This window comes from Netta rufina (assembly GCF_964035555.1).
Source record: "Netta rufina genome assembly, chromosome: 1".
Classification (NCBI taxonomy): Eukaryota; Metazoa; Chordata; class Aves; order Anseriformes; family Anatidae; genus Netta; species Netta rufina.
Window position 1 is genome coordinate 123,765,431 of NC_140123.1, and position 14,800 is coordinate 123,780,230.

At 41.5% G+C, this 14,800-nt stretch overlaps 1 protein-coding gene across 1 annotated transcript in view; it reads right to left on the reverse strand.

The window, feature by feature from the left end:
• TBX15 (T-box transcription factor 15) overlaps positions 1-14,800 on the reverse strand; it is a 97,365-nt gene that overhangs the window by 13,422 nt on the left and 69,143 nt on the right. Inside the window, exons 3-7 of the mRNA XM_084287706.1 lie at positions 14,415-14,516; positions 11,935-12,106; positions 11,335-11,502; positions 7,905-7,969; positions 711-808 (exon numbers count right to left, since the gene is read on the reverse strand). Coding sequence (XP_084143832.1) covers positions 711-808; positions 7,905-7,969; positions 11,335-11,502; positions 11,935-12,106; positions 14,415-14,516 — 605 coding nt within the window. The remainder of the gene's footprint in view (positions 1-710; positions 809-7,904; positions 7,970-11,334; positions 11,503-11,934; positions 12,107-14,414; positions 14,517-14,800) is intronic.

Genomic DNA, 14,800 nt, shown 5'->3' on the forward strand with positions numbered 1-14,800 from the left:
GCAGTGAAGTCAGTGGGTAAATCCTATCAGCACAAAATAAAAATGGTATTGCAGCCTGAAACTAGAGATGAAAGCCCTGTTTAAGAAATGAGAGATACAAAGGGCAGAAGCTATGAAAAGACACAGTACGAACAACTGGAAAATACTTGGCCTACCCAATAATTCTTCCCAGCCTCATACTAACAGTCTTTCCAGCAAGGCCCCCGGCTTTTGAAAGCAAAGCAGTGTGATCCTGGGGGGATGTGTACAGGGCACATTTCTGGTTTCCTGAAGCTTCCAGAGGACATACACTCCTTCCTCTTGGGTTCCCACTTAAATGGCAAACTCTAATTGTAAATGGTGAACAACATGCCTGACATGCTGGAACATTGCCTCTGTCTCTCTTTGCTCTCTTTGTGCTTATCTCAACTCATGCCATGCATGTGTACTGGTTCAACCAACACTGTGCTCCTTCCTGATCCATGTTTGAGCTCTGAGGACACCAGGGAAGTGATGCAGCTGCATCACACCTTACAATGTACAGCTTGCCCTGCGTTTCCTAGCTGACATCCATCCTCTCTGCTCTGTGTCCTTTCACAGACATCAAGAGCTCAACAAGGCATGCGACCCCTTGCCCCCAGCACAAAGAGAGATCACTGCTCTTGCACCCTCTTCCCCTGCTTTTTCTGCGGCTCTTTGTGCAGTTCTTTGCATGCCCTTTGTACGCTCACCTTGCTGCTTCTGCATGGTAGTGAAATCTTCAAAGGTGAGGGTGCGCACAGGGGGCCTCCAGAAGGCGTAGGTCTCCATGATGGCCTCCAGTCCCGTCCTGTGGAATGGAAATAAAGTAAGGAGAGAAGAACATCAATCAGCTGGCAAGGATATTGGCACCAGGGAAGGAGGGCTCTCATCTTGCTTGACAGGCTGCCAGTGGCCACTAAAAGGCCACCGTGGCATCTGTGAATTTCGCAAGCAAGCCTTCCCACACGGGTGCTGGCTGCTAGAGTAAAAAAACATTTCCCCAGTCTAAGATTTCAAAAGCTCCTAACAGTTTTTCAGTGGCTTTTTCTTTTTTAAAAGGATCCTAAATTTTCATTCTGCTTGGGAGGTGACAGCCAGCTCCTCAAGGCACACTTTTTCACAGAACTGGCTTCCACACTTTATGGACAGAAGCTGTCATACATGCAAATGTGGGAGACTGGGGATCCAGCCTACAGAACCCGAAAGTATTTTTGTGAATGGCCTTTCCCTGTCACTTCCCGCTTCTGGACACTGTTCTGAAGTGCTATTGGAAGTCGTCCAAAAGAGAGTCTTGTTGGTTTTGGATTTTGACTGGAAATAAGTAAGAGGCTTTTCATAAAAAGGTTGGTGGCATCTCTGCTTCGGGTCTCTAACTCACTGTAGATAAGGTACCAAAGAGAAAAAGCCAAAAATCAAGTGAGAACAAGTTTTCCTCTTAAAGGTCTGGAGTCTCAGGTTTGTTTTTTTTGTTTTGTTTTGTTTTTGTTTGTTTGTTTCATTGCAGAACGTTAGCTCTGCTGAAGTGTCTAACTCCACAGGCTCACTGAAGACATAAGTGTATTACCAGAAGATCCCCATGTTCTTTATGAGACAACACACTGTCTCTTCTTCCCAGGAAAGATTCTTCTCTGCAGACACTGAATTTCGCTCTGTTTCCCATTCCTTGCCTTTCCCTGCATCTTTTCCTGTAGGAGGTTATAGCCCTTGCATGGGCTTAGCACAACTAGAGATGCTTTGTCAAATGCGAGAACATATCCTCTTTCAATGCAAAAGTCTCTAACATCCCCAGAGCCTCTCATCAGATGTTGAGCTGATACTGGAGCTGCCTTTTGCTTCTGAAAATGTCTTTCTGCACGTGCCTCTACTCACTCAGTTAACTTTCCAAAGTCTCCCCGGAAGCTCAGATGCTTTAAATACATTGGAGTTGGCAAACCAAACTCTGTATTTTAAGAGGAGGTTTAGAAGTGAGGTTGTTGCATGGTGTTTATTAGCTGCTAAGCTGTTAGAAGTAGAAACAGAAGACATCTCTGCATAGCAGTCTCACACTAGCACTGAACACATTACAACAAAACTATTTAGTTAATACAGTGGCCTCTGCCAGCTCATGGAGCTTGGAGACAAGGCAGTGCAGAGCGTGAGCCTGTCTGCTAAGCTGGGTTCTGTGTGCAGAAGCAGCTTCAGACTACCAGTACCACCCCCAGGATTTCCTGTGCTCCCCACATAAGGAAGCCGCACATGTGCAGGCTCCGGCTGCTTCTTGACATGCACAACCAGGAAGAGACGGGTACCAATCTGCATCCTTTTGAAACAAACCCCAGCCCAAATGCCGGGGGAGGATTTTCTGTTACCGTAAAAATCCGGAGAATAAAATGCCCTGAGCAAGTCAATGTAACAAGATCGACTGCTGAAAGAATCAGCCTTGATGGTTAAAAATGAGTAATCTGTCCTGAAATGCAAGCTGAAAGCTCCAGCCCTGCAAATCCAGCTGTTCTGCATCTGCCACAGGGGTGGTGCAGGGGAGCAGAGAGGCCAGCTCACTGAAGCCAGTGTTTGCACAGTCTGGTTCAACCATGAATCCTTGTGTACGTAGCCTAGCACTGCACCAGCAGCTGACTTGTAGCTCTGTTCTCATCTAGATGGAGATATAAATACACCTTTCTCTTTTGGGTATAGGTAAAAACAATAGATACAAACATCATTAAACTTCTTGGCCTGGTTAATGGTTGGACTTAATTATCTTGAAGGTCTTTTTCAGCCTAAATAATTCTAGTATATGATTTTGCTCCCTTCCCATAAAAACAACAACAACAACAACAAAACAAAACAAAACAAAACAAAACAAAAACAACAAAAAAAGCTGTTTCCTTGTGACTTAGGGAAACAAAAAACAAAAAAACAAACAAACAAAAAAAAAAGCTGTTTCCCTGTGACTTAGGGAAACAATAAGCTATTGCCCCTGCCTCTTCTTCGAGCCTGCATCATTCACAGCTCAAACTTAAAATTTCTAACTCTCAGTCTACAGCTTTCCCTTGTATCAATACAGTTCTCAGAAGAGAACTGTATTTCTAAAAGAAAATGAAAAAAAAAAAAAGGAGATAATAAAAGAAGAGAGAAAAGAATAAATGAGAAATAATATACTGCTTTCAGGGATCAGACTCCACTCTTTCTATTACTGCACAGGATGCCAGGGAAGAGAGGGATGCCACCTGGGACCCATCTCCTACTCCTGGACCTCCAGGGTAGCAGGTCTAAAACAGTCCCTGTGACACATACATGGCTCCTGGCCCCCCACATCCCCTCTGTAACTGCCAGCCTCACCAGATTCACAGCTTGCCCTGCAATGCTCTGGGCAGCTCTACAGCCACCACTACCTGAAGAATGGCCACCAAACTCCACAGCAGGCTTAAAGACACCTCTTCACTCTTCCTTCCCCAAGTAAGAGCCCTTCGCTCCCACAGAAGCGTGCACAGAATTGTACATCTTGAACGTACATGACAAAACACCCCAAGTGCATGGTTGACAGCTCAAAGTTATGTCCAATTCTCCTACACACAAATTTAAGCCCCTCTATAACTAGATTATCTTTTTTTTTTTTTTTTTTTTTTTTTCTCCTTTGTGCAGAAGTAGTGTTCTGGGTGTTTTTGAAATATTACCTGAGCAGAACACATATGTACTGAACTTTCAGATTATTCCATGGATCAGACAAGATCCAAGAGTCAGCAGCCTCATATATTGACCTGCTATGCACCTATCACCCCATTTAATGGAGTCTTGCAGCAAAGGAAAGCGCAGCTGTACAAAAACTTATTGGGTGAGAGTGCACATCACTTTAACATAACTATTTTTGCAACTCTTCAGCAGCAATCTTAACAGTTTCTTTTGGGCTTTGGTGAGAGCTGCTGGTACCAAGTGTGCTGAACATTATCCATGTGGCATCCACTTTCTCTTCCAAAGAACTGCACTGAAAAATTGACTTCAAACTGTCTATCAGGCCATAAAGCTTCCCCTCTCACACCATCTTTATGAAGGAAGTAAAACAGTATCAGAAGAGGACTCACTGCCAGCTTTATTTTAATAAGGTCAGTCCTTTAAAAGGTATCCAAAATTTGCTCTCCTTTTCATTCATTTTTTTTTAATTTATTTTTAGTGCTATAAAGTTTTAATAATAGGCAATAAATGAAACAGTTCCATTGTCTGAAAAATGAAAAAAGATGTACAAGCTATCTGTGCATGTCCATAATCCATCCCATATGGCTGACCTTGCCATTCCTGCTACATGCAGGATTCAGGTCATCATTTCATAGTTCAATGGGGAAGCCAAGCTATTGGCTCCAAGCATCCTCCTCACTCTCTTACCCTAGACAAAAGCTCTAAAAGCTCTTCCAACACAAACAACTTTTATTCACCTCAGCTGCCCACATCTGAAAGGAAAATGCTGTTGCTTGCCTTCAGCTTCCTTTTTTTTTTCTTCCATCACCCTGCTGGGTTTCCAGACTGTTGCCCCTTCTGGCTTCCTCCTGGATAAGGAGCTCCCCTAAGCATCCCACTGTCAAATGAACTTTACTCAGCCTCCAAAAATAGGATCTGGCATTAAACCTGCACCCCCACTACCCAAACATTTGGCTAGCTGATCCCCATATGTCAAAAACACTGCTTCTCAATCTCTTGAAGTTCATGAAAGCAAACAAGTAATACCGGGCTTGTAAGTACATTGCCCCCTTAAAGAAGTATCTCTTTTATCTAGGTATCCTTTCACCACCAAGATCAGGTCTCTTCCTTTACTTTTACAGATGCCTCATCTAATAAGAGGTAACAGACTAGGCTTTCTCACACAGCCTAGCTCCCTAACCCACCAAGCCTGACAGCTAAGTTGCTGAACAACATTTGTTAGTCTTAATTAGTTTTATAAACAGTACGACCCTATAATTTCTGCATCAGGCAACGAGAGTGAAACAATATCAGAATAAGAAATGAGTGAAGGAAAATCATCCTTCTCTGTTTCATGGAAAAGCCTCACCACAAAGAAGACAGGCAATGTCTTAGGGAAGAAATGGCCCAAGAGTTCCTCTTCTCCCATCATGCTTTGTTTTTCCCAGTTTTTGCATCTTCTTTTTAATTTGCTAGCAAACTCTAACCATGGCTCTGGTTCAGCAGACCAGTGTGGCTGGGATGGGATGCCCTGGAGCAGTCTCAGGTGTTCTGTGGCCCCTACTGCTGCCACACTGTTTTTTTAAGCTTATACAGAAAACCTGGACATATATACCACTTCCCTTCTTCACAAATGGTCCCTTTCTCAAATTACCCTGTTTCTTTTTTTCAAAGGAGGCCTAAACTTTCAGTGGGATTTTCTCCAGCTACATTCTGATGCTCTGTAGCTGACCAAAGCTGTGAGGATGCAGGAAGTTGCAGAGCATCTTGATGATTACTGTAATTGACCAGCAATTCTGATGAGATTAAAAATTCATTAGGGGAAGAGGAACCATCCAGCACAGCTAAGAAAAATCACATTTAGTGAAGCCTTTCAACACACAGCTTGGATCTTAATGATTTTCTCCCTCCTATGTGTACACCTACATACATGTGTCCTCTTTAAAGGCAGCAGCTGAGTGTTACAGTGTCCTCTGCTAGCTGACAGCAGCAGTGCAACCTTAGCCAGACCACTGCTTGTGAGGCAGGCGTCTGACTGCTTATATATGCTTGCAAATACCTCTGCCTGTTTTTTCTTCCGAAAGCCTCAGGCTTCTCTCTTTGATGTGTAATACCTTAAAGATTTTAATTCCTCTTTACATCAGCAGAGAGCCTTACTGAGCCCTCCCCACAGCTGCAGCCGTGTAGCAATTTCCTGCCCTTTCTTAAATCAATGAGCTACAAAGATCAGTAATTCCCAACCTTTTCAGGAAACTGTCCAAATTCACTGGGCTAGGACCTTATTAATGCCTTCCATGTTCATCTAGCCCACCATGTACCTGGAACTGCATCAATCCCTCTTCTAAGCGCAGCTTCCAGGGCAGCTGCATCTGCACACAGGGAAGACCTTGTACAGGGGGCACATGCTATTTCCCCCACACAGGGAAGGAGAGAAAAGGCACATGTGCCCGATGTATCAGAACTAATACAGCAGGGATTAAATGAGGGTGGTAATGTCGTTTCACATAGCTGCTTTAAGATGAGAACAGAGGGCTGATCTAGGAAGTTGCCTAGGTCAGAACATTCTCTTTGTGAACATGGACAGCATACTATTTAAATGAGTGACTGGGGGGAATTGCCCACTCACTGAAGGCTTCCTATAACAAACCATGAATGAGGTAGCAGTCCTGGTGAAAGCACTCAAGAGGACCATGCAAGTAAAGCTGAATTATAATGCCCATGGGGACAGCAAATGAAGGCTGCACACACAATTTGCACTCTGGTCTGCATGCTCAGAGCCTTGCTTTACAACCCTAGTGTTCTTGTAATGTAGTCATATATGCCTAATTTCATCATTAATTTAATGTTTAAAGGCTTTGTCATGCTGATTTAAAGGATGCCCACAACATTTGTAAAACTGAAACATTTAGATCTGTTGAACACTGTTGGAGTCATGAATGGCAGAGAAAGTTGAAACTTTTTGCTTGGGCTTTCTTATTCCTTTTTTTTTTTTAATAACACCATAATGTCTTCTAATAATACAAAAGCTTTTTTAATTAAAGTTCCTGCTTTACTATTGTGTCATTAAAATACAAGTTATTCTAATAATATTTAAGGTATTCCACTTAATCTTTTCATAAAAATACTGACAAAATTAAGCAACACAAAGTGAAAAACTTTGACATCACAAGAGAAAAACTGAAATGGTTCAACACTAGAACATTGTTGCCCTTTTATTCCAGAAACCTATCAGAAAGTTATTTTCAGAAAGTTATTTTTTCTTCTAATATAAAGTAAGCATTTGTGGTCCAAGTTTGGGATTTTCCTGTGAAAATTAACAACTAAATCTGCCTTTTAGACAGCATTTTGCATAAAGGAAAAGAAAGAAAGAAAAAAAGTAGAACCCCTCTCCTAGGACTTTCCATATTTTGCAGAGTATTATCTTGAGACCTATTTGTTTTCCAGTCTATGGTCCCCCATTTTTCCACCTCTATTTTTCATTTTATTAACAACAACAACAACAAATCTGAGAAACACTTCAGTATCTTCACAAGTTCCTTCATTTTTCCTAATGCTATAATAATGTGTACTGTAGTGCCATACCAGTAATACATGTATTAATAGCTTATCAGAGAAGCTAAAGAACATTTTAATGATGTTCTAAACAACAAATGGAAAAGTTCAGAGGAATGTGGCAATAATAGAAATAAGCATATATAAATACATTATTAAGCTCAGAAAAAAAAAAAAAACTGCAAAACATATACAGAAGAAAATAACCTTAATAGTAGCAATTATTGAAAAGATATAGAGGTAAAAGCAAATATTTAATTAAATATCTGACAACAAAAATACATGGTCACATAAAAAAACAACGTTGTAAAGCAGGAAAGCAATGCTATCTTGACAGGTATGTTTTTTAAGAGTATCTAAAATATTCTCTTGGGGTTTTAGGAATACAGCTACAAAGTTTCCCTCTGCTTCCAGGCAGAGAAAAGAGCAGCACTGGAGGAGACTTCTGAAGAGAAATAGATCAGTTCAGCTGGATAACCTGAAAAGTATTTTCTAAGGAAGCCATCGCTACATCCTGTATCTGTTTAGACAGTTAGACAAAGTGAAACAGTTCTTCTGGTTCTTCTAAGAACCAGTCTGTAGCAACCTGCTCCTGTAAAACTGACTTAGTACTGAAAAACACATTCCCTGGCCTTACGTACATTCCATGTGTGATAATCAGGGGAAAGAAAGAAGATTGTTAAGGACACACAAGTTCTCCTTACCTGTTTCTCCCAGAATCTCTGAAACCTTTAGCGAAAGGGTTTCTGTCAATTTTTAATCTGGTGATCTGTAAAGGAAGAAAAAGAAAATAAATTAATCTCTTTTTTTTTTTCTTCAACAAATGACAATTATGGATGATGACCACTCTTTCTGAAGCCACCTGCACAACTATCTTCCACACTTTTTGCACCAGATTCATGTTGAAGTCACCCTTCCATTGTGCGTGACCAGATTATCCATTTAGAAAATGAGTGGTGCCACATTAGAAAACATGTCTTTGCTCTGGGCTCTGAGAACCCACTGGGTGCTGGAACTGAAAAGCTGTTCCAGAGGGAGAAGCACAGGGGACCTAGGACAAAACCCTCAGAGCTACAACCCATCAACTGTCACAGATTTCAAGAAGCAGGCATACTATTCAGGTTTGCCTAGTATCTGCAATATCCCAGCACTCCCAACACTCCCAAATCCCAGCAGCTGGATGCACTCATGGAGCTTCAAACAATGCTGAGGAGAAAAGGCTGAGCAAAGCACAGGCTACAGCCTCCAAAAGACAGCAGCTGGCCACCTCGTCACGTGCACAGCTGTTGTTCTGCTCAGCATCTGGGTGGCCCTTCAAGAGTTTTCTGGTCTGGAAACCAGTTTTTCCCCTCCTCTAAACAAAGAAGAAGATGGCCAGACTTAGTGCTTTTTTGGGGGGCGGGGGGAATCTTCCTTCCTGCTTTAAAGTTTAACATAAATTCCATGTTGGCAAGAATGGAAAATAGTATTGATATGTTGACTTTGCAGCCTGTGCTATCATGCTCTTCCTTGGCCACTGCTTAACCTGCTACAGCATGACACCTTCCCTGTGTCAGCCTCGCCTTGTCCCAGATACTCTGCCTCTGGGGTGAAAAGGGACCAAGACGCCCCAGATCATGTTGCATTTAAGGTGATTTTGCTGAAACTGCTCAAAAGGGACAAGTCTGATACAGACTGATTTGAAGTAGACTTGCAGGTGGTTTGCTTCTGTCGGAATAAACCCTTACTCCTGGATATTAGCCTCAGATCTGGAATGCAGCTCCTATTTTTGCAGAAGCTTAATTTGTGAACTTAATTTCCGCTAGCCTGACTTTGCAGCTGTCCAGGGACTTGTGTGTACAGAGACAGATATGTTCTGTGGAGTATGGAGTTACAGCAGAGGGAATCCCTGTGGTGAATTTGCTAAAATTTTATGACTGTTTCCAGGGACACTTCTCCCAGTAAGGCAAAGTTTTACAACCACTGGAGGGCATGCATGTGGATTCAGGGGATTTAAATTTATTTTTAATAAAATAGTTTTTCCAACCTATCAGAATCTCCTTTACTGATGTTATAAAAATACCAAGCCAAAATATTTTTTGGGAAAAAAAAAAAAAAGAAATTCAGTGCTTTTTTTACAGTAAGGTGTCTTACAGAGATATCTCCTTTAGCATCCTACTGTTTACCTGTGAATTTTCTCTTATAGATCTGGTTATTAGGCAAGAATTACAGACTTTAAAAGGCTGTCCTTTTTTATCCTTTCTCTATCCTCTTTCCATGTCTGGTCTACAATTAAAAGTTTCTTCAGTATTTGTATCACAGAGGAGAGAGGAGGGGCAAAAAATTACAAAATGCTGCAATGACAGCAAACCTACCATTGTAGTAAAATATTTTTTAATTCTACTTGAATAATTTATTCCATTTTGGATCCTGACTAAAGACAGTTCAGGGGGACTCAGAAAAAATTAGGACTAGGTTGAAGCAGTCACAGAAGCACCATAAGCATGTGTGCTCTCTCTTGTATGTAACAAAATACAAACTCTATAACCACTCACTGACTAAACATGACAATCTGCCCTGAGCTCACTTGATGTGGCTTGGTCCAAGAATACCAAGTACAATGCTGTCCACCAAACTCATGAGGGCATTCTCCAGAAGCTCAGATGCTGTCATGGAGAAATGTTTACCTCCCTATTTTTGATTCAAGACTCCTGTGGAGTTTGTGGCAGAAAACTGCATAATGTATTTTCCTAGCAGACTTGTTAAGTTATTCTTCTTCCAAGCTGGTTTCTGCCATCATTCCACCTCATGACAATACCTTGCGCTCTCAAACTGGACACTACATTATTAACACAGCAAAAAGCTTCATCAACTGAGATTTTATTTGAAATGGCTGGGAAAAAAATCCTTTACACAAAACTTATAATGCTGTCACAACCCCCCATATGGAGGAGGATGGCAAGAAAGAGAAATGGGATGTGTGAAATGGCACTTCTCACCTGAGGATAAGATAGAGAGTATGCTGCACAAACAAGATAAGAGGAGCATGCTGAGCCCAAAGCATGGCAGAGGTGATGTGAAGACTAGGGGAAATGTACAGAGGTAATGTGTGATTATGTGGGTATCTCAACATGTACAATTCCTATAGAAACAATGAAGCAGGCCATGTCCTTCAAAGACCAGGACATCTTTCAAGAGGCCACTGAAGGAAAAGAGGGAGTAAACTTGTGTAATCCACACAAACCATTTCCCAAACTTCTTTCTTTGCTAGTGTCTCAAATGCTTACATTTTCAAATGCTCACATTTTCCTGACAACTGTTTTCCTCTTAAGGATATATTTTCTTTTGAGAAGATAGGGATAGACAGGGAATTCTGTAAACTAATGCTAGTGTGGACTAAATTTACATTTCGGGTGCAAAGAAGTCTAGTTCAAGAAAAGGGGCAGATCAGTCACAAAGATCAGTAGCCAGTGCCTCTGCAGATAGGATCCCACTGCGGCAATAACTTTTCCTTATATCTATAGTCAACAGTAACACTCTCCACTGGAAACTGTGCAGGATCTGAATCAAATCTGAATTATGCATGAGAACTTCATTTAATGTGCAATAGATAGACTGCTGTTGCTTATATTCAAAGGCTTTTTTTTTTTTTTTTTTTTTTTTTTGTCAGCAAACTGATGACACTTCTTCTTTAAGATTTCTACCTTCATTTAATTAAAAAAAAGTATATATATATATATATATATTTATTTATTTTTTTTTCCTCTGTGAGATAATGGATCTGGACTGGTGGTACTGCCATAAAATCACAGTGCAGTCAGGACACCGGGGTTTGTACCACAAGGAAAATTAGCAGCAAGGAAAAGTGAACACAATGCACCTCTTTGTGGATGTTCTCACCTAGTTATTTTGGGGAAGAAACATCAGTCACCTTACCTCCAGGATGGTTTTCTGGCTAGATACTTCATGTCTATTGACTACTCCATAGAAAACATTTTCTCTTTGTAAAGAAAACCACAGTGGGCTTGTGGACAATGTAGCTCATGTCTTGAGCTACATTTCTTAGAAAAAGTTAATGTCTCACAAACACAAAAAACACACTGATATCTTTATGAACACCCAACACAAAAGGAGCTTGAAGGCACACAACTTTACCTGTTGATTTTGGTAGGCTGTCACAGTGGTGAAGACAGTCTCTGGGAAGTTGAAGGTTTTCACCCCATCTCCTGAAGGAACTGGCTTTGTAGGAGAAAGGTCACTGCTGAAGTCCTTTCGGATGACATGAACACGGGGCTGGTACTTATGCATTGAATGTAAGATTATCTAAAGGGAAAAAAAAAAAAAAAAAGAGAGGAGGAAGAAGAGGTAGTGGGATTTTTGTTTGTTTGCTTGTTTGTTTGTTTTTTAAAATTTCTGCACTACATCCAGAAGTATGAGGAAGCAGGGGAGGATTAAGGGCTAATGCAAAAGAAGTTACTCTTGTCTTACAAGTACATACGAGACAAAGTTCATGCCACATGCAGATGCTGCGTCAAAGTGGACTTTTCGGGAGAGAACGGGGATTTACTGCTTTAGAGGGCCAAGCAACATTTTAAAGAAAAGCACTGAAATAGGGAAAAAAGCTCAGCCATGGAGAGTATCTACAGATACGCGTGGCAATCAGGTCAGAGGAGCATTAGAGCAAGAGCAGCATCCTTCTCAGTCCGGGATGAGGGAAGCTGGGGCAGGAGGTGCTAAAATTAGCTTCTAACTTACATGGCCTTGATCATCAAGTTCATTGTTGGTCAGCTTGAGCTTGTCAAAACTGACCACCTGCCTCATCCAAGTGTCTCCAGAAGCCAGTGAGTCAGGGTGGATGTAAACCCTTGGGGGCACTGGGGAGTCAGCATTGCCAGCCACCATCCACTTGGAGCTGTGGTACACATACCTGAAAGGAAAAGGGGTGATGGCTAAGGAAAGTTGTCACTCACTCACTAGAGGAACAATTTTAGGGCTTCTCCTCCCCTGCCACCCTACCGCACACACCTCAAGCTCTCATTTGCAGTCAGGGGGGAATGTGCTTTATTGCAACCTCCTACCTTCTAAATGAAAGCCAGATTACCCCTGAGCCACTTGTTCAGACCTGATTCATTATTAAAACCACCTTTGCAGTTATTTTCTCTGCAAAACTCTGCCACATGTGCCTTCTCAACTCCTTAACCCTCTCTGAGCCAGAGGCTAGAGAATACTGGTAAACAAAGTCCTCTCTGAAAATATTAATAAACGCCCCATAATTTCTGGAAATCTGCACTGGATGCCATACCAGAGTGTATAAAACACATGTGTTCATCCAGACAGGACAAAATCCTATGGATACCACAACAACTGATAAAACAGAATTTCTCATTTAAAATGTCACAAAATAGGAAATTCCATTTAGTGTTGCAAAAGTAAGGATTAGAGGAAAAAAAAAAAAAGATCTTTTGTGTTCCTGACCTAACCATCCAATATGTGCCACAAATTACTTTCCTACAGCTTTCTCTGGAGATTTTGTTTTTCTTTCTGTCCTGTGGCTCCTTCAGCTTAAGGTATTTCACAAACAGTCCTGTTAACACTTCTAGGTCGTGCCCTACACTGCCCTTCCTTGGGTCTCTACTCAGCTCTGTGAAGCTATTTCAGTCCTTACCTACAAACAGTGACTCATTTCCTGTATTTTCAAAAGAAATGCAAAGAAATAAATCCATTCCTTTCAGTGCTAGCTTGTTCGATGTGGCTGAATAAGCTAACAAGGACAGAAACAAAGTATAAGACAATATACACATTTTCAATTTTAGCACTGAACCATGCTGAAAGGGAGACAAAAAAAAATGTCTGAGTATCAGGTACCACCCTGATACCTCCCAGGAAAGTCACTTTCCTGAGAAACCTCCTGGATGATCTGAGAGCAAAATTAATAATATATAAATAAGTAATATTTAGCATTTGAGGCATAGTTCTTGAATCTCTGAAGTTTGGTACAGTAAAGACTATTTCGGGAAAAGACTTGCTCTCAAGAGTCTTTTAATGAGTCTAGATAAAACACCTCTGTCTGGATAGTATTCTGGGATGCAGACCACCATGAGTTTTCCAGCATATTTTTCTATGGTGCAGAGCCCATTAATACCAGAGAAATCTCCTCATCCCATCTTTCAGTTCAGTGGTGGCAATTCACCAGAGGTTTTCCCAACAGCTCCATGCTGTAGATCAGGATCTTCAATCCCAGTTGCTGCTGTGCTGGACAGTAAATGCTTTTAAAACAAAAATTACCCAATTTTGCTCAGGCTAGACCTGAGGTACCCCCCATTTGTTCATTGTCCACTTGCCCATTCTTTCTTGCTGAGGTAGGTGGTTTTAGAGGATCCGGACTCCAGTGACCAGGTCTCTCAGACAGTCATTGTTAATTGTGTTGTTAATAAATTCCCATTAAAATCTGATTACTATTCAAAACCATAGAGCACGACCATCTAGTTCCAAGGCCCCTGGCTTAGACAAGGACACTTTCCACTAGACCAGGTTGTTCAAAGCCCCATCCAATCTGGCCTTAAACAGCTCCAGGGACAGGGCATCCACGTCTTCTCTGGACAACTGGTTCTGGTGCCTCCCCACACTCTTTCTTCCTAATATCTAATCTAAATCACATTGCCTGTATTTGTGCTTGGGATTACCCCAGCCTAGATGCAGGACCTCACACTTGGCCTTGTTGAACTTCAAGAGCTTTGCATGAGCCCGCCTCAAGCCTGTCAAGGTGCTTCTGGATGGCATCCCCTCCCTTCAGTGTGCCAACTACACAACTCAGCATGGTGTTAGCAGACTTGATGAAGGTGCACTCAGTCCCACTGTGCTTGTCACTGACAAAGATGTTAAATAGCACTGGTCCAGTACAGAACCCTGAAGATCACTGGATCACCACTCTTCACAGGTCATCAAGACCTAGACATCAAGCTGTTGACTGCAACTCTTTGAGTGTGACCAACCAGCCAATTCCTTGTCTACCTAGAGGTGTATCAGTCTCAGATAACAGTCCAAATGTGCAAGACAGTATATTAAACCTCTGTATTTTTTTTTTGTATTACAATTCTGGTCAAATCAATTAATGGTGTAAACAGAGTGTACTCCAGCATACCTTTGCAATAGTGTGTAATGGCATATATCTTTCATATGCTTTCATTGACACTGATCCATCACAATGTTTCTATCTTTACACCTAAAAAGCTTACCTGTATCTCTTGTTATCCACAGGCACAATATCCATGGCAATATAATACTGCTGATGGGGATCCAAACCTGTAATTTTCACTCTCATGGCTGGAAACATTCTCCTAGAAAAAAAAGAAGAGTAGAAATAAGGAAGAAAATAGTGAATAAAGAAGCTGAAGGGGCTCTTACCCCTCTCTGACACCAGGAGCATGCTACTTTACAAAACCCACTTCCTGGCATAACTCCTCTGGGCCTCTGGGTTCGGTGTAGTTAGCAAAGATTGTGCTGGTGGTGCTACGTATCTTTTTTTTTTTTTTTTTCCATTTTTTCCATTAAGAAAAGGAATAGCAGGATAACAACCTGTGGGTTACAATAATCACTCCCAGTCAAGCAGTCTCTGCTCCTG